Below are 19,008 nucleotides of genomic sequence, written 5' to 3' on the forward strand. Positions count from 1 at the left end.
GTATCTAACCCCGTGCTGTACCTGTCCTGGGAGTGTTTGATGGGGACAGTGTAGAGGGAGCTTTATTCTGTATCTAACCCCGTGCTGTACCTGTCCTGGGAGTGTTTGATGGGGACAGTGTAGAGGGAGCTTTACTCTGTATCTAATCCCGTGCTGTACCTATCCTGGAAGTGTTTGAGGGGGACATTGTAGAGGGAGCTTTACTCTGTATCTAACCCCGTGCTGTACCTGTCCTGGGAGTGTTTGATGGGGACAGTGTAGAGGGAGCTTTACTCTGTATCTAACCCCGTGTTGTACCTGTCCTGGGAGTGTTTGATGGGGACAGTGTAGAGGGAGCTTTACTCTGTATCTAACCCCGTACTGTACCTGTCCTGGGAGTGTTTGATGGGGACAATGTAGAGGGAGCTTTACTCTGTATCTAACCCCGTGCTGTACCTGTCCTGGGAGTGTTTGATGGGGACAGTGTAGAGGGAGCTTTATTCTGTATCTAACCCCGTGCTGTACCTGTCCTGGGAGTGTTTGATGGGGACAGTGTAGAGGGAGCTTTACTCTGTATCTAATCCCGTGCTGTACCTATCCTGGAAGTGTTTGAGGGGGACATTGTAGAGGGAGCTTTACTCTGTATCTAACCCCGTGCTGTACCTGTCCTGGGAGTGTTTGATGGGGACAGTGTAGAGGGAGCTTTACTCTGTATGTAACCCCATGCTGTGCCTGTCCTGGGAGTGTTTGGTGGGGGCAGTGTAGAGGGAGCTTTACTCTGTATCTAACCCCATGCTGTGCCAGTCCTGGGAGTGTTTGATGGGGACAGTGTAGAGGGAGGTTTACTTTGTATCTAACCCCGTGCTGTACCTGTCCTGGGAGTGTTTGAAGGGGACAGTGTAGAGGGAGCTTTACTCTGTATCTAACCCCGTGCTGTACCTGTCCTGGGAATGTTTGATGGGGACAGTGTAGAGGGAGCTTTACTCTGTATCTAACCCAGTGCTGTACCTGTCCTGGGAGTGTTTGATGGGGACAGTGTAGAGGGAGTTTTACTCTGTATCTAACCCCGTGCTGTATCTGTCCTGGGAGTGTTTGATGGGGACAGTGTAGAGGGAGCTTTACTCTCTATCTAACCCCGTGCTGTACCTGTCCTGGGAGTGTTTGATGGGGACAGTTTAGAGGGAGCTTTACTCTCTATCTAACCCCGTGCTGTACCTGTCCTGGGAGTGTTTGATGGAGACAGTGTAGAGGGAGCATTACTCTGTATCTAACCCCATGCTGTACCTGTCCTGGGAGTGTTTGATGGGGACAGTGTAGAGGGAGCTTTACTCTGTATCTAACCCCATGCTGTACCTGTCCTGGGAGTGTTTGAAGGGGACAGTGTAGAGGGAGCTTTACTCTGTATCTAACCCCGTGTTGTACCTGTCCTGGGAGTGTTTGATGGGGACAGTGTAGAGGGAGCTTTACTCTGTATCTAACCCCATGCTGTACCTGTCCTGGGAGTGTTTGAAGGGGACAGTGTAGAGGGAGCTTTACTCTGTATCTAACCCCGTGTTGTACATGTCCTGGGAGTGTTTGATGGGGACAGTGTAGAGGGAGCCTTACTCTGGATCTAACCCCGTGCTGTACCTGTCCTGGGAGTGTTTGATGGGGACAGTGTAGAGGGAGCTTTACTCTGTATCTATCCCCGTGCTGGACCTGTCCTGGGAGTGTTTGATGGGGACAGTGTAGAGGGAGCCTTACTCTGGATCTAACCCCGTGTTGTACATGTCCTGGGAGTGTTTGATGGGGACAGTGTAGAGGGAGCCTTACTCTGGATCTAACCCCGTGCTGTCCCTGTCCTGGGAGTGTTTGATGGGGACAGTGTAGAGGGAGCTTTACTCTGTATCTATTCCCGTGCTGGACCTGTCCTGGGAGTGTTTGATGGGGACAGTGTAGAGGGAGCTTTACTCTGTATCTAACCCCGTGCTGTACCTGTCCTGGGAGTGTTTGATGGGGACAGTGTAGAGGGCGCTTTACTCTGTATCTAACCCCGTGCTGTACCTGACCTGGGAGTGTTTGATGGGGACAGTGTAGAGGGAGCTTTACTCTGTATCTAACCCCATGCTGTACCTGTCCTGGGAGTGTTTGATGGGGACAGTGTAGAGGGAGCTTTATTCATTGATCTTCTCATCACCCACTTGTCCCAATTAGGGCAGATGGTGGCCCAATGGTGATCCAGGGAAATGCTCGGAGGACATGGGATCAAATGCCGTCATGGCAACTGGCAGAATTTAAATTCAATTCATAAAATCCGGAATATAAATCAGTGATGGTGACCATCAAACTATCATAGATTGTCATAACTACTCATCTGGTTCACTGAGGGCAATCTGCCATGAACATGTCATTCCAGACCTTAGGAATGAGGTGAACCTTGCCCTGTGAAATGATTCTGTTGTATCAAGCCACAGTAAAATCTAAAAGGAGCGTAACTGGTCAGGCCACCGGGCATTGAGCTAAGCTCCAGAAACGAGAGCAGCAAAATCTGGACAACATTCAGATGTGGGGAAGTAACATTTGCACCACACAAGTGCCAGGCATTGACCATCTCCAACAACAGAGAATCCAGCTATTTCTGAATGATATTCAGTGGCATCACCATTCACTGAATCCAGCACTATAAACATCCTGAGGGTTACCACTGACCAAAAACTGAACTGGACTAACCATATAAATACCGTGGCTGCGCCACCTCTCCGCTGCCGGCCGAGCCCCCGGAAGTGCGGAGGATTCCGCAACTTCCGGGTAGCCCGACGCCGGAGTGGTTCGCGCCGCTCTTGGCGCCAGCGTCGAGCCGTCCGGCCAGTTGCGGGAGAATCCTGCCCAAGATCTCACGCATTTTGATCACTTATTGTTTCGGGGAGAATGTGCAAACTCCACACGGACAGTGGCCCAGAGCCGGGATCGAACCTGGGACCTCGGCGCCGCGAGTCAGCAATGCTAGCCCACTGCGCCACCCTGCTAACCCGGGAGTTTTGTCCCTTGCCTCCTCCCTCGCCACACAACCCTCGGGACTGCAACCAATCAGCCATTTTGTGAGCCTGAGCCAGAATTGTACGGTGTGGAGGCAAGTTGAGTGAATCATATTGTACCTCGGAGGTGATTCCGGTCTCGAGGAGAGCAGCAACAACATAGGCCGTCAGCGAGATCCTGCCGTGGATTCCACCCTGAAACAACCCAAGCAAGAAATGGTAAATATCAGAGAGAAGTCACCAGGTGCCCAGCTCAGCCACACAGCAAGATGCTACAAACAGCAATCTGAGCAATGGGTTGCCAGGCAGACTTGGTGATGTTGGATTGACCAGGACTGGCCTGCTCTCCTCTAACATCACCATGGGATCTTGAATATCCACGTGAACACAGAAATAGAACTTTGTTGCAATGCATTTCTGGCCAAGAGGGATCACAGACCTGCCACATGCTGGGTTATGGGAGCACTGTTTGTGCCACATGCAGTAGAAACACTTATTCATCATTCAGGTAAATCTATTTTACACGTGTATAAGTATTTAATAAACATCTACCATCATTCTGTATCCAAGGACAGAAAGCACTCGCATTGATCAAAAAGCACTCTCCCATTCCCACATCTTACCTGATCATTTTCCCAACAAATATACAAAAGTGTTCAAGTTCACACGGAATCTCCATCAGAGGGCATATTGAGAGCACATGCCCATCAACGGGGTCCAAACCCCTCATAGCCCTCAGCACCCCTTCACCACCCCACAGCCTCCCCTCACTCCCACCCCCAAACTCCCCTTCTCCTCACTCCCACCCTCAGCCTCCCCTTCTCCTCACTCCCACCCTCAGCCTCCCCTTCTCCTCAATCCCACCCTCAGCCTCCCCTTCTCCTCACTCCCACCCCCAGCCTCCCCTTCTCCTCACTCCCACCCCCAGCCTCCCCTTCTCCTCACTCCCAACCCTCAGACTCCCCTTCTCCTCACTCCCACCCCCAGCCTCCCCTTCTCCTCACTCCCAACCCTCAGACTCCCCTTCTCCTCACTCCCACCCCCAACCACCCCTTCTCCTCACTCCCACCCCTCAGCCTCCCCTTCTCCTCACTCCCACCCTCCCCTTCTCCTCACTCCCACCCCCCAGCCTCCCCTTCTCCTCACTCCCACCCCTCAGCCTCCCCTTCTCCTCACTCCCACCCTCAGCCTCCCCTTCTCCTCACTCCCACCCTCAGCCTCCCCTTCTCCTCACTCCCACCCCTCAGCCTCCCCTTCTCCTCACTCCCACCCTCAGCCTCCCCTTCTCCTCACTCCCACCCCAACCTCCCCTTCTCCTCACTCCCACCCCCAGCCTCCCCTTCTCCTCACTCCCACTCCAGCCTCCCCTTCTCCTCACTCCCACCCTCAGCCTCCCCTTCTCCTCACTCCCACCCCTCAGCCTCCCCTTCTCCCCACTCCGACCCCCAGCCTCCCCTTCTCCTCACTCCCACTCCAGCCTCCCCTTCTCCTCACTCCCACCCTCAGCCTCCCCTTCTCCTCACTCCCACCCCTCAGCCTCCCCTTCTCATCACTACCACCCTCAGCCTCCCCTTCTCCTCACTCCCACCACCAGCCTCCCCTTCTCCTCACTCCCACTCCAGCCTCCCCTTCTCCTCACTCCCACCCTCAGCCTCCCCTTCTCCTCACTCCCACCCCCAGCCTCCCCTTCTCCTCACTCCCACCCCAACCTCCCCTTCTCCTCACTCCCACCCCAACCTCCCCTTCTCCTCACTCCCACCCCGACCTCCCCTTCTCCTCACTCCCACTCCAGCCTCCCCTTCTCCTCACTCCCACTCCCAGCCTCCCCTTCTCCTCACTCCCACCCCCAGCCTCCCCTTCTCCTCACTCCCACCCCCAGCCTCCCCTTCTCCTCACTCCCACCCCGACCTCCCCTTCTCCTCACTCCCACTCCAGCCTCCCCTTCTCCTCACTCCCACTCCCAGCCTCCCCTTCTCCTCAATCCCACCCTCAGCCTCCCCTTCTCCTTACTCCCACCCCAGCCTCCCCTTCTCCTCAATCCCACCCTCAGCCTCCCCTTCTCCTCAATCCCACCCTCAGCCTCCCCTTCTCCTCACTCCCACTCCCAGCCTCCCCTTCTCCTCAATCCCACCCTCAGCCTCCCCTTCTCCTTACTCCCACCTCAGCCTCCCCTTCTCCTCACTCCCACCCCAACCTCCCCTTCTCCTCACTCCCACCCCCAGCCTCCCCTTCTCCTCACTCCCACCCCAACCTCCCCTTCTCCTCACTCCCACCCTCAGCCTCCCCTTCTCCTCACTCCCACCCCCAACCTCCCCTTCTCCTCACTCCCACCCTCAGCCTCCCCTTCTCACTCCCACCCTCAGCCTCCCCTTCTCCTCACTCCCACCCCAACCTCCCCTTCTCCTCAATCCCACCCTCAGCCTCCCCTTCTCCTCACTCCCACCCCCAACCTCCCCTTCTCCTCACTCCCACCCCTCAGCCTCCCCTTCTCCTCACTCCCACCCTCCCCTTCTCCTCACTCCCACCCCCCAGCCTCCCCTTCTCCTCACTCCCACCCCTCAGCCTCCCCTTCTCCTCACTCCCACCCTCAGCCTCCCCATCTCCTCACTCCCACCCTCAGCCTCCCCTTCTCCTCACTCCCACCCCTCAGCCTCCCCTTCTCCTCACTCCCACCCCAACCTCCCCTTCTCCTCACTCCCACCCCCAACCTCCCCTTCTCCTCACTCCCACCCCCAGCCTCCCCTTCTCCTCACTCCCACTCCAGCCTCCCCTTCTCCTCACTCCCACCCTCAGCCTCCCCTTCTCCTCACTCCCACCCCCAGCCTCCCCTTCTCCTCACTCCCACCCCCAACCTCCCCTTCTCCTCACTCCCACCCTCAGCCTCCCCTTCTCCTCACTCCCACCTCCAGCTTCCCCTTCTTCTCACTCCCACCCTCAGCCTCCCCTTCCCCTCACTCCCACCCTCAGCCTCCCCTTCTCCTCACTCCCACCCCTCAGCCTCCCCTTCTCCTCACTCCCACCCTCAGCCTCCCCTTCTCCTCACTCCCACCCTCAGCCTCCCCTTCTCCTCACTCCCACTCCAGCCTCCCCTTCTCCTCACTCCCACCCCTCAGCCTCCCCTTCTCCTCACTCCCACCCCTCAGCCTCCCCTTCTCCTCACTCCCACCCCAACCTCCCCTTCTCCTCACTCCCACCCCCAACCTCCCCTTCTCCTCACTCCCACCCCCAGCCTCCCCTTCTCCTCACTCCCACTCCAGCCTCCCCTTCTCCTCACTCCCACCCTCAGCCTCCCCTTCTCCTCACTCCCACCCCCAGCCTCCCCTTCTCCTCACTCCCACCCTCAGCCTCCCCTTCTCACTCCCACCCTCAGCCTCCCCTTCTCCTCACTCCCACCCCTCAGCTTCTCCTTCTCCTCACTCCCACCCCAACCTCCCCTTCTCCTCACACCCACCCCAGCCTCCCCTTCTCCTCACTCCCACCCCCAGCCTCTCCTTCTCCTCACTCCCATGCTCAGCCTCTCTTTCTCCTCACTCCCACCCCTCAGCTTCTCCTTCTCCTCACTCCCACCCCAGCCTCCCCTTCTCCTCACTCTCACCCCCAGCCTCTCCTTCTCCTCACTCCCACGCTCAGCCTCCACGCGAGGCCACTTGCGGTACGAGCTCATTACCTGGATGTCTTTGTTCAGAATGCGCCCAACCGCAGGAAATGAGCCACCCTCCTTCTGATGCTGAATAATCCAGTCCTTGGCAGTCTTCAGCTCCTTCGGGTCGATGTAAATAAAACCACGAGACTGTGCAAAGGATTTCAGTACAAATGCTGTCAGCCTAGCAGGGAAATAAAAAACACAGACACAAAGAGTGGGCCTTAGTAACAGCACATCTCTCAACACAGACAAACATACCAGTGAACCGACACCGTATTAATTATTATGACAAAATCCTGGGTCGGAGAATCGCCGGGGGCTGGCGTGAATCCCGCCCCCCCCGGTTGCCGAAGTTTCCGGCACCGGATATTCGGCGGGGGCGGGAATCGCGCCGCGCCGGGTGGCGGGCCCTCCCGCTCGATTCTCCGGCCCGGATGGGCCGAAGTCCCGCCACTAAAATGCCTGTCCCGCCGGCGTAAGTTAAACCACCTACCTTACCGGCGGGACAAGTTTAGGTAATTTGGAAGCAGTTGGACACAGGGGCCGGGATTCTCCCCTACCCGGCGGGGCGGGGGGTTCCAGCGTAATGGAGTGGCGGGAACCACTCTGGCGTTGCGCCGCCCCAAAGGTGCGGAATTCTCCGCACCTTTAGGGGCCAAGCCCTTACCTTGAGGGGCTAGGCCCGCACCGGAGTGATTTTCGCCCCGCCGGCTGGCGGGAAAGGCCTTTGGCCCAGTGTGCTAAACCGCTGGCTTTTAAAGCAGACCAAGGCAGGCCAGCAGCACGGTTCGATTCCCGTACCAGCCTCCCCGAACAGGCGCCGGAATGTGGCGACTAGGGGCTTTTCACAGTAACTTCATTGAAGTCTACTCGTGACAATAAGCGATTTTCATTTGTTACAGTAAAGGGGGGGGGGGGGGAGTAAAGGAGCATTGTACAACAATCCAATTTTTCATGCTTTATAAATGCTTCTTCTTGTAGTTAAAACTAATTAGTGGTCCTGTGACTCTGTTCCTCCGAGTTTTGTTTTTTAAGTAAAGGTTACGGTCTTTTGAGACAGGGTTCTATTCTGGGATCTTCCCGTCCATTTGTAACATCAACTGGGATTGTAACAGAGAGGTTATGCCAAACAGAAAGATCAAAAAGTGTGGGGTGTTTTGCTCTGGAGTGGCTCACTCTGTCCTCTCACAGTGAAATGAAACACACCAGACAATGTACTAGAGACATTGCCACCTGAGCCAATAGCATTAACAGCCACTTATACAAGAGGGCAGTCCCTATAAAGCACTGGTGACGTAAACATCCCCTCCCTCAGTTCCTTGCTGCTAATCCCTTCTCCATTCCTCTTCTTACATGAATCTTTGGAATTCTGTTCCATAGCGTGTGTGTCAGTGCGAGTCGGTGTGTGCCAGTGTGAGTGGTTATGTGTGTGTGTTTGTGTGGGTGTATGCCAGTGTGAGTGGTTGTGTGTGTCGGTGCGAGGGGTTTTGTGTGTGTGTGTCGGTGTGAGGGGTTTTGTGTGTGTGTGTGTCGGTGCGAATGGTCTTGTGTGTGTGTGTTGGTGCGAATGGTCTTGTGTGTGTCGGTGTGAAGGGTTTTGTGTGTGTGTGTGTCGGTGCGAGGAGTTTTGTGTGTGTGTCGGCGTGAGGGGTTTTGTGTGTGTGTCGGTGCGTGTGGTCTTGTGTGTGTGTGTCGGTGTGAGTGGTTTTGTGTGTGTGTGTCGGTGCGAGGGGTTTTGTGTGTGTGTGTCGGTGTGAGTGGTTTTGTGTGTGTGTGTCGGTGCGAGGGGTTTTGTGTGTGTGTGTCGGTGTGAAGGGTTAGTGTGTGTGTGTCAGTGTGAGGGGTTTTGTGTGTGTGTGTCGGTGTGAGGGGTTTTGTGTGTGTGTGTCGGTGTGAGTGGTTTTGTGTGTGTGTCGGCATGAAGGGTTTTGTGTGTGTGTGTCGGTGCGAGGGGTTTTGTGTGTGTGTCGGTGTGAAGGGGTTTTGTGTGTGTGTGTCGGTGCGAGGGGTTTTGTGTGTGTGTGTCGGTGCGAGGGGTTTTGTGTGTGTGTGTCGGTGTGAAGGGTTTTGTGTGTGTGTGTCAGTGCGAATGGTTTTGTGTATGTGTGTCGGTGCGAGGGGTTTTGTGTGTGTGTGTCGGTGTGAAGGGTTTTGTGTGTGTGTGTCAGTGTGAAGGGGTTTTGTGTGTGTGTGTCGGTGTGAGTGGTTTTGTGTGTGTGTGGCGGTGCGAGGGGTTTTGTGTGTGTGTCGGTGCGAAGGGGTTTTGTGTGTGTGTGTCGGTGTGAGTGGTTTTGTGTGTGTGTGGCGGTGCGAGGGGTTTTGTGTGTGTGTGTCGGTGCGAGGGGTTTTGTGTGTGTGTCGGTGCGAAGGGGTTTTGTGTGTGTGTGTCGGTGCGAGGGGTTTTGTGTGTGTGTGGCGGTGCGAGGGGTTTTGTGTATGTGTGTCGGTGCGAGGGGTTTTGTGTGTGTGTGTCGGTGTGAAGGGGTTTTGTGTGTGTGTGTCGGTGTGAGTGGTTTTGTGTGTGTGTGGCGGTGCGAGGGGTTTTGTGTGTGTGTCAGTGCGAATGGTTTTGTGTATGTGTGTCGGTGCGAGGGGTTTTGTGTGTGTGTGTGTCGGTGTGAAGGGGTTTTGTGTGTGTGTGTCGGTGTGAGTGGTTTTGTGTTTGTGTGTCGGTGCGAGGGGTTTTGTGTGTGTGTGTCGGTGCGAGGGGTTTTGTGTGTGTGTGTCGGTGCGAGGGGTTTTGTGTGTGTGTGTCAGTGCGAATGGTTTTGTGTATGTGTGTCGGTGCAAGTGGTTTTGTGTGTGTGTGTCGGTGTGAAGGGGTTTTGTGTATGTGTGTCGGTGCGAGTGGTTTTGTGTGTGTGTGTCAGTGCGAATGGTTTTGTGTATGTGTGTCGGTGCAAGTGGTTTTGTGTGTGTGTGTCGGTGTGAAGGGGTTTTGTGTATGTGTGTCGGTGCGAGTGGTTTTGTGTGTGTGTGTGTGTGTCGGTGCGAATGGTTTTGTGTGTGTGTGTCGGTGTGAAGGGTTTTGTGTGTGTGTGTCGGTGTGAAGGGGTTTTGTGTATGTGTGTGTCAGTGCGAGTGGTTTTATGTGTGTGTGTGTCGGTGTGAGGGGTTTTGTGTGTGTGTGTCGGTGCGAATGGTTTTGTGTGTGTGTGTCGGTGCGAGTGGTTTTGTGTGTGAGTGTCGGTGCGAGGGGTTTTGTGTGTGTGTGTCGGTGTGAAGGGTTTTGTGTGTGTGTACCGGTGCGAGGGGTTTTGTGTGTGTGTGTCGGTGTGAGTGGTTTTGTGTGTGTGTGTCGGTGCGAATGGTTTTGTGAGTGTGTCGGTGTGAGTGGTTTTGTGTGTGTGTGTCGGTGTGAAGGGTTTTATGTGTGTGTGTCGGTGCGAATGGTTTTGTGTGTGTGTCGGCATGAAGGGTTTTGTGTGTGTGTGTCGGTGTGAGGGGTTTAGTGTGTGTGTGTCGGTGCGAATGGTTTTGTGTGTGTGTGTCGGTGTGAAGGGTTTTGTGTGTGTGTGTCGGTGCGAATGGTTTAGTGTGTGTGTGTCGGTGTGAAGGGTTTTGTGTGTGTGTGTTGGTGTGAGGGGTTTTGTGTGTGTGTGTCGGTGTGAGTGGTTTTGTGTGTGTGTGTCGGTGCGAATGGTTTTGTGTGTGTGTGTCGTTGTGAGGGGTTTTGTGTGTTTGTCGGTGTGAGGGGTTTTGTGTGTGTGTGTCGGTGTGAGGGGTTTTGTGTGTGTGTGTCGGTGTGAATGGTTTTGTGTGTGTGTGTCGGTGTGAGGGGTTTTGTGTGTGTGTGTCGGTGTGAGTGGTTTTGTGTGTGTGTGTCGGTGTGAGTGGTTTTGTGTGTGTGTGTCGGTGCGAGGGGTTTTGTGTGTGTGTGTCGGTGTGAAGGGGTTTTGTGTGTGTGTGTCGGTGTGAGGGGTTTTGTGTGTGTGTGTGTCGGTGTGAAGGGTTTTGTGTGTGTGTGTCGGTGCAAGGGATTTTGTGTGTGTGTGTCGGTGTGAAGTGGTTTTGTGTGTGTGTGTCGGTGTGAGTGGCTTTGTGTGTGTGTGTCGGTGCGAGGGGTTTTGTGTGTGTGTGTCAGTGCGAATGGTTTTGTGTATGTGTGTCGGTGCGAGGGGTTTTGTGTGTGTTTGTCGGTGTGAGGGGTTTTGTGTGTGTGTGTCGGTGCGAGGGGTTTTGTGTGTGTGTGTCAGTGCGAATGGTTTTGTGTATGTGTGTCGGTGCGAGGGGTTTTGTGTGTGTGTGTCGGTATGAAGGGGTTTTGTGTGTGTGTGTCGGTGTGAGTGGTTTTGTGTGTGTGTGTCGGTGCGAGGGGTTTTGTGTGTGTGTGTCGGTGCGAGGGGTTTTGTGTGTGTGTGTCAGTGCGAATGGTTTTGTGTGTGTGTGTCGGTGCGAGGGGTTTTGTGTGTGTGTGTCGGTATGAAGGGGTTTTGTGTGTGTGTGTCGGTGTGAGTGGTTTTGTGTGTGTGTGTCGGTGTGAGTGGTTTTGTGTGTGTGTGTCGGTGCGAGGGGTTTTGTGTGTGTGTTTCAGTGCGAATGGTTTTGTGTGTGTGTGTCGGTGCAAGTAGTTTTGTGTGTGTGTGTCGGTGCGAAGGGTTTTGTGTGTGTGTGTCGGTGCGAATGGTTTTGTGTGTGTGTGTCGGTGTGAAGGGGTTTTGTGTATGTGTGTGTCGGTGCGAGTGGTTTTGTGTGTGTGTGTGTGTGTGTGTGTCGGTGCGAATGGTTTTGTGTGTGTGTGTCGGTGTGAAGGGTTTTGTGTATGTGTGTGTCAGTGCGAGTGGTTTTGTGTGTGTGTGTGTCGGTGTGAGTGGTTTTGTGTGTGTGTGTCGGTGCGAATGGTTTTGTGTGTGTGTCGGTGCGAGTGGTTTTGTGTGTATGTGTCGGTGTGAGGGGTTTTGTGTGTGTGTGTCGGTGCGAATGGTTTTGTGTGTGTGTGTCGGTGTGAAGGGTTTTGTGTGTGTGTGTCGGTGTGAGGGGTTTTGTGTGTGTGTGTCGGTGTGAGTGGTTTTGTGTGTGAGTGGTTTCGTGTGTGTGTGTCGGTGCGAGGGGTTTTGTGTGTGTGTGTCGGTGTGAAGGGGTTTTGTGTGTGTGTGTCGGTGTGAGTGGTTTTGTGTGTGTGTGTCGGTGCGAGGGGTTTTGTGTGTGTGTGTCGGTGCGAGGGGTTTTGTGTGTGTGTGTCGGTGCGAATGGTTTTGTGTATGTGTGTCGGTGCGAGGGGTTTTGTGTGTGTGTGTCGGTGTGAAGGGGTTTTGTGTGTGTGTCGGTGTGAGTGGTTTTGTGTGTGTGTGTCGGTGCGAGGGGTTTTGTGTATGTGTGTCGGTGCGAGGGGTTCTGTGTGTGTGTCAGTGCGAATGGTTTTGTGTATGTGTGTCGGTGCGAGGGGTTTTGTGTTTGTGTGTCGGTATGAGTGGTTTTGTGTGTGTGTGTCGGTGCGAGGGGTTTTGTGTGTGTGTGTGTCAGTGCGAGTGGTTTTGTGTGTGTGTGTGTCGGTGTGAGTGGTTTTGTGTGTGTGTGTCGGTGCGAGGGGTTTTGTGTGTGTGTGTCAGTGCAAGGGGTTTTGTGTGTGAGTGTGTCGGTGTGAGTGGTTTTGTGTGTGTGTGTCGGTGCGAATGGTTTTGTGTGTGTGTGTCGGTGTGAAGGGTTTTGTGTGTGTGTGTCGGTGTGAGGGGTTTTGTGTGTGTGTGTCAGTGCAAGGGGTTTTGTGTGTGAGTGTGTCGGTGTGAGTGGTTTTGTGTGTGTGTGTCGGTGCGAATGGTTTTGTGTGTGTGTGTCGGTGTGAGGGTTTTGTGTGTGTGTGTCGGTGTGAGTGGTTTTGTGTGTGTGTGTGTCGGTGCGAATGGTTTTGTGTGTGTGTGTGTCGGTGCGAGGGGTTTTGTGTGTGTGTGTCGGTGCGAGGGGTTTTGTGTGTGTGTGTCGGTGTGAAGGGTTTTGTGTGTGTGTGTCGGTGTGAGGGGTTTTGTGTGTGTGTGTGACGGTGCGAGGGTTTTGTGTGTGTGTGTATGGGTGTGTCTGTACGAATGGTTTTGTGTGTGTGTGTCGGTGTGAGGGGTTCTGTGTGTGTGTGTGTGTGTGACGGTACGAGGGTTTTGTGTGTGTGTGTATGGGTGTGTCTGTACGAATGGTTTTGTGTGTGTGCGTCGGTGTGAGGGGTTCTGTGTGTGTGTCGGTGTGAGGGGTTGTGTGTGTGTCGGTGTGAGGGGTTGTGTGTGTGTGTCGGTGCAAATAGTTTTGTGTGCGTGTGTCGGTGTGAAGGATTTTGTGTGTGTGTGTCGGTGCGAGTGGTTTTGTGTGTGTGTGTCGGTGCGAGGGGTTTTGTGTGTGTGTGTCGGTGCGAGTGGTTTTGTGTGTGTGTGTCGGTGCGAGGGGTTTTGTGTGTGTGTGTCGGTGCAAGGGGTTCTGTGTGTGTGTGTCGGTGCAAGGGGTTTTGTGTGTATGGGTGTGTCAGTGCGAGGTTCTGTTCAAATTATATTGTAATACAAAGTGCCCAAGAAGACCTATTGACAAAAACAGAACCTTCACAACAGAATTGGCATTTATGGCTAAATGTTAAAATTTGCGTTTGTGTTTTATGATCTCGAGGCCCCAGAACCAATTTTAAAAAACTGTTGCTAATGAATCCTGGACCATTCGAGCTCCCAGCAGAGTCAGCCAGAGAGAGAGCTGCTTCTCCACTACTGAATCATGCTTTTATTCAACCCACCATCCTCCCCCTCCGACACACAGGGAGGGAACAGTGGTTTAATAAACAACCCACGGCGAATTTTGCAACCCACGGTGAATTTTTCAAGTGTTAAGTAACGGCCTGTCACAATCTTTCACAGCCAGAGGCTGAATCGCCCCATGCAAGGGGGAGCCGGCCTTTTCCAAATGATTTACTGTGGTATTTCACATTGACTTGGCCCCAGGGGCACGCAGGGTCAGTGCCTCTGGGATGGAGAGCAGAAAGGCAGCTCTGCTATCGCTGTTTACATCTGTTTTTGTGTGTTGATGTTTTATGATGTAACAATGCAGATGATTCCATTTCAATGGCTAGTCCAGATCACTAAATGTTAAAACAGGCTCCGGGGAGGAAGAAATGACTTGCTTTCATTCTTCCCTCCAAATAAACACAGCTAGCTGTAAATTCTGGCTCCGTCACTATTTATTTGGCCCACATTACACAGCAACATAGAAACAAGGAGGAGGGCCATTCAGCCCAGTCTGTCATTCCATTCGTTCATGGCTGATTTACATCTCAACTCCATTGAGATGGTTCCATAACCTTTCACCAAAACCTAGATGGCACCTGGAGTCCTCCCGCAATGTGTCTGCGAGAGTTCACTGACTGGCCTGCTTCACTGGCTCAAAATCCTGGAATTGCCTTTCCCGACAGCACTGAGGGTGTACCTGCACCGCATGGGCTGCAAGGGGTTCCATAAGGCAGCTCGCTTCTCGAAAGGCAACTGGAGCCGGGCAACAAATGCCGAATGAGTAAGGAAACCTCAATGAAGTGTCAAATTGGCATGGGAGTGCGGAATGCCAGCAAGTTCCCATTTTGACCATGTCCATTCCAGCAGCAAGGAGAGGGTGTCTCGCGGGTCAGTTAAACGGCCTGTTCTGACTAGCTCGGCACCTGTGTTTATCTTCTTTTCAGAGGGCACCTTCAAGGGAAGCGCAGTGGTTAGCACTGCTGCCCCACAGCTCCAGGGTCCCAGGTTCGACTCCCCGCTTGGGTCACTGTCTGTGCGGAGTTTGCACTTTCTCCCCGTGTCTGCGTGGGTTTCCTCCCACGGTCCAAAGATGTGCAGGTTCAGTGGATTGGCCATGCTAAATTGCCCCTTCGTGTCAAAAAGGTTAGGTGGGGTTACTGGGGATAGGGTGGAGGCGTGGGATTAATAAGGTGCTCTTTCCAAGGGCTGGTGCCGATCCGATGGGCCGAATGGCCTCCTTCTGCACTGTAGATTCTATGATTCTCTCTCTCTCTAAGCTAAATTGGCAGTTTCCACCTCAGGCAATAGAGCTGCCGAAGTGTTATTGCTGAAGGCTCGCGATTGGCCCTTTTATTTAATTGGGCAGCCAGCTTGCTCCCTGGCCGCTAATTAGCCATCCCTGCAAAGATCAACTTGGGCATCTGACACTGACACCACATGGGGTCTGGGTCTGAAAATCCTGCCAAAGTCAGGGTCCTGACCCCAAAACGAACATGCAGCTCACTGCATCCGGCTGAATGTGCCACAAGCATTGATCTCAGTGAATGAATACCCTCCGTTCCCCGGGTGACTTACACAAGGGACCATTCTTCAGTATGAGCTGAGGCAGTGATTATTGAACTGTGGTGGGCATCACAGTTTAATCCGAACTGTCTGCACCCCATCACACCCTTGCAGGAGCCCTGACTGATTATCCCATCCCCAAGGCAAGGCTGCTGAGTTCATCACAGGGTCCCAACCAAGATAAACTCACTCAGGGGCAGAGACAGTCATGACCTATGTGTCATTCGCACAGAGGGCAGAGTTCTCCTGATTCCAGGGTCTCAGTTCCACATGGTCACATTGCAAAGTAATCATATTTAAAAACCAGAAGTGAAACAAACTTCAGGCCACAAGGGCCGGTGACGATATTAAAACCAGAACCAAGCTGCTACTAGATTTCACCTGTAATCTGCGGAGACATTTCATCACACAAAGTCTCTGGTGTTGCTCATATTTTCGTCTTTTTGGTTCCAATCGAATCTCTGAATGAAAATACTGACTGGGCCGTCGGCCAAAGATTCGCAAATTGTTTGCTTTTTCCTTGCAGTTGTTTCAGACTGATCCAAAATGAACGCTCTTGGCAGTTTCCGTTCCATGTTTATCAGGGCTCAAGTGAGTTGTGCGCTTTATCTTAGTCACGCCGGGCTTGTGTGTGCGGAAAGGTGATACGGCTGGGTCATTGGCAATGATCTCGCCGGTGTGTTTGGAGATTGTATCTCACAATTCGCTCCAATCGCCTTTGCGGTTTTATTCCTGCCCTCAGCCAGAGGCAGGGTTTGGGCACCAGCCAATGACATCATCCAAACTGGAAACGTTTCAGCATTGTACCACTCAAAGGCCACCCCATCACACAAGCCAAACTATTACCCCCGAGACACAGACAATGTAACATGGGCCCAGTTTCCTGGTGAATTGAACCCATTCTCTGCTTTTAAAGGTTACAGAAGTTAACAGATCAAACTATTACAGGCAGGATTAAGAAAGGTTTACTGGTATTACTAAAGGCACATCATGTCAGTTAAATGAAGATCCATTCATGCCTCCCCCACCTCTAGTTTCTCTTTCTCTCGCACACACACACAACCCTTCTCGGCTCTCTCTCTGTTCAGTTTCCCCTCTGAACTCTCCATTGTTCCTCCAAAGTGTTGGAACCTTTATCCTGTACATTTCCCCTCATCTATCCTCACCCCCGTGTCTGTGTGGATCTCCTCTTCTCTCCCCCCCCCCTTAAAAATTTTTTTTTTTAACACCTGTCCCCACCTTTACCCGCTCCACCGCTCCACCGTCCCACATGCTCTACCCCTTCTGCCATACTCTTCCCCCTCCCCATCCCCCCTCCCTACACTCTTTCTCCTTCCCTGTCCCACACTAACCCCATCCATGTCCCACAAATATGCTCCATACCAGCCTCCTCCCACTCCACCTCACCCATCAATAACTTGCATTTGTATAGCACCTTCAGCAAAAAGTGAAAAAGGGCTCAAAACGCTTCACAGGAGCCCAATCAAAAATCTGACACTGAGCCACATTAGTAGAAATTAAGAGAAATAACCAGATATCTGGTCAAAGAGGGAGGGGTTTTGTAACACAGGACTGTTTAGGAAAGGGCTCGGAGCTTAGGGCTTTATAATCTTTCAATTCCTTTCGTCCTCGGGGTATTTATCCAGTCTCCCGTTAAATATATCCATTAAAAAAAAAGTTTTTAATAAATAAATTTAGAGTACCCAATTCATTTTTTCCAATTAAGGGGCAATTTAGCGTGGCCAATCCACCTAGCCTGCACATCTTTGGGTTGTGGGGGCGAAACCCACGCAGACACGTGGGGAGAATGTGCAAACTCCTCACAGACAGTGACCCAGAGCCGGGATCGAACCTGGGACCTCGGCGCCGTGAGGCAACAGGGCTAACCCACTGCGCCACCGTGCTGCCCCCGTTAAATGTATCCATCAGATTCACCTCAGACACTCGCTGTGCTCGTGAGTTCCACCACTCTCTGGGTGAAGCGGATTCTCCCCAATTCCCCACTGGATTTATCAGCGAGTGTCTGATATTGATGGCCCTGGTTTTGGACTTCTCCACCAGTGAAAACTCTCTTATGTCAACCCTACGTTCATGACTTTCATCACCTTGAACACCTCACTCAGATCAACCCTCAGTTTTCTCTGAAAGAAAAAAAAGGCCCAGCATGTTCAACCTTTCCTGATAGTTAGTGCTATCATCCTTGTAAACCTTTGTTTCATTTTCTGCCGTGCTTCAATATCCTTTTCATCGAGACGAGTGCGGAGTATGATATTCCAAGTGTGGTTCTATACAAGTTTAACATGACTTCTCTGCTTCTTAATTCTGTCCCACCTGGAACCAAACTCCAATGCTTGGTTTGCACTTCAGTGATTGGTGTACCTGTAATCCTACATCCCTCCTGCTCCTCTCTTTAAAAAATTTTTTTTTAGAGTACCCAATTCATTTTTTCCAATTAAGGGGCAATTTAACGTGGCCAATCCACCTACCCTGCACATCTTTGGGTTGTGGGGGCGAAACCCACGCAGACACGGGGAGAATGTGCAAACTCCACACGGACAGTGACCCAGAGCCGGGATCGAACCTGGGACCTCGGCGCCGTGAGACAGCAGGGCTAACCACTGTGCCACCGTGCTGCCCGAGTCTCCTGCTCCTCTGTGACCCACTGAAACTCCCAAGGAGTCAGTGGCCTCCCTACTCTTCCTCCCAAGATGCACCTTCGCACTTTTCGCGATATTAAAATTCACTTGCCAATTGCTTACCCATTCTGTAAGTTATTAATACCAACTTGTACTTTGTTGCTGTCCTCCTACCAATTGGCATTGTACTCGCGATTTCTATTTTGTTATATGCCTGTCACCTGTGGTCCCTGTGAAACAACCCATCCCAACTTTCAATCAATCGTTCCGTGTCCTACTGAAATTCCTTCTTTCTGAGGACTTACATAGAATTTACAGTGCAGAAGGAGGCCATTCGGCCCATCGAGTCTGCACCGGCTCTTGGAAAGAGCACCTGACCCAAGGTCAACACCTCCACCCTATCCCCATAACCCAGTAACCCCACCCAACACTAAGGGCAATTTTGGACACTAAGGGCAATTTAGCATGGCCAATCCACCTAACCTGCACATCTTTGGACTGTGGGAGGAAACCGGAGCACCCGGAGGAAACCCACGCACACACGGGGAGAATGTGCAGACTCCGCACAGACAGTGACCCAAGCCGGGAATCGAACCTGGGACCCTGGAGCTGTGAAGCAATTGTGCTATCCACAATGCTACCATGCTGCCCACCCACAATGCCACCGTGCTGCCCACCCGAAGCTGTGGATCACCTCATTCTGCTCGAGCTCACCCTCCATCTCTGGATTTAATGTTAACAGAGTGAGGAGGCGTGGGAGAAGCAGGAAAATGCGCAGGTTGAGGCACTGGGAGCTTTCAAAACTTAAGAGGACAAGAAGTCAACGATCATCGTGAAGAGGGAAGCAAGACGTTTAACCTGGTGACCTGGGATGCTGGAGTTGCATTCAAAACATTGCCCTGTTCGCTTTTCCAATCCTCTCATCCCAATGAGGGGGAAAGGGGAATTCTTCGCCCCCATGTTACCTCACCCCTCGTATTCATATAGACTGAATAAATCCACGCACCACATGCTGCCAGAAGAATCCGTCTCACCAAATGCACTGTACGATCCGTCCTCTCGCTTGTATGTCAGCTGACGTTGATATCCTGCATTGGAGAAAAATTCAAAGAAGAATCTGTCCAGGGTTTGTTTTTCATTCTTCTCCAACTTTCACTCGTAACGAAAGAAAAATAAGCAAACAGCAACACGGAGGATATTTACTGGAATAATTCCGAGGGTGAATGGTTTCTGTTCTGTGGAGAGGTTGAGGTAGTTCTGCTGAGAGCTCAGGAGGAGATTTGATAGAGGTCTTGACAATTAGATTAACATAGAATTTACAGTGCAGAAGGAGGCCATTCGGCCCATCGAGTCTGCACCGGCTCTTGGAAAGAGCACCCTACCCAAGGTCAACACCTCCACCCAACACCAAGGGCAATTATGGACACTAAGGGCAATTTATCATGGCCAATCCACCTAACCTGCACATCTTTGGACTGTGG

At 52.6% G+C, this 19,008-nt stretch overlaps 1 protein-coding gene across 3 annotated transcripts in view; it reads right to left on the minus strand.

Annotated features, from left to right (window-relative positions):
• The window catches only part of cpamd8 (C3 and PZP like alpha-2-macroglobulin domain containing 8), a 447,755-nt gene that overhangs the window by 302,269 nt on the left and 126,478 nt on the right, over positions 1–19,008 (minus strand). For all 3 annotated transcript variants that reach the window (XM_072482392.1, XM_072482391.1, XM_072482390.1), the window contains 3 exons: positions 18,534–18,615; positions 6,661–6,817; positions 3,114–3,188 (listed from right to left, as the gene is read on the minus strand). In XM_072482392.1, coding sequence (XP_072338493.1) covers positions 3,114–3,188; positions 6,661–6,817; positions 18,534–18,615 — 314 coding nt within the window. The remainder of the gene's footprint in view (positions 1–3,113; positions 3,189–6,660; positions 6,818–18,533; positions 18,616–19,008) is intronic.

Source organism: Scyliorhinus torazame, chromosome 18 (assembly GCF_047496885.1).
Source record: "Scyliorhinus torazame isolate Kashiwa2021f chromosome 18, sScyTor2.1, whole genome shotgun sequence".
In the NCBI taxonomy this organism is placed as follows: Eukaryota; Metazoa; Chordata; class Chondrichthyes; order Carcharhiniformes; family Scyliorhinidae; genus Scyliorhinus; species Scyliorhinus torazame.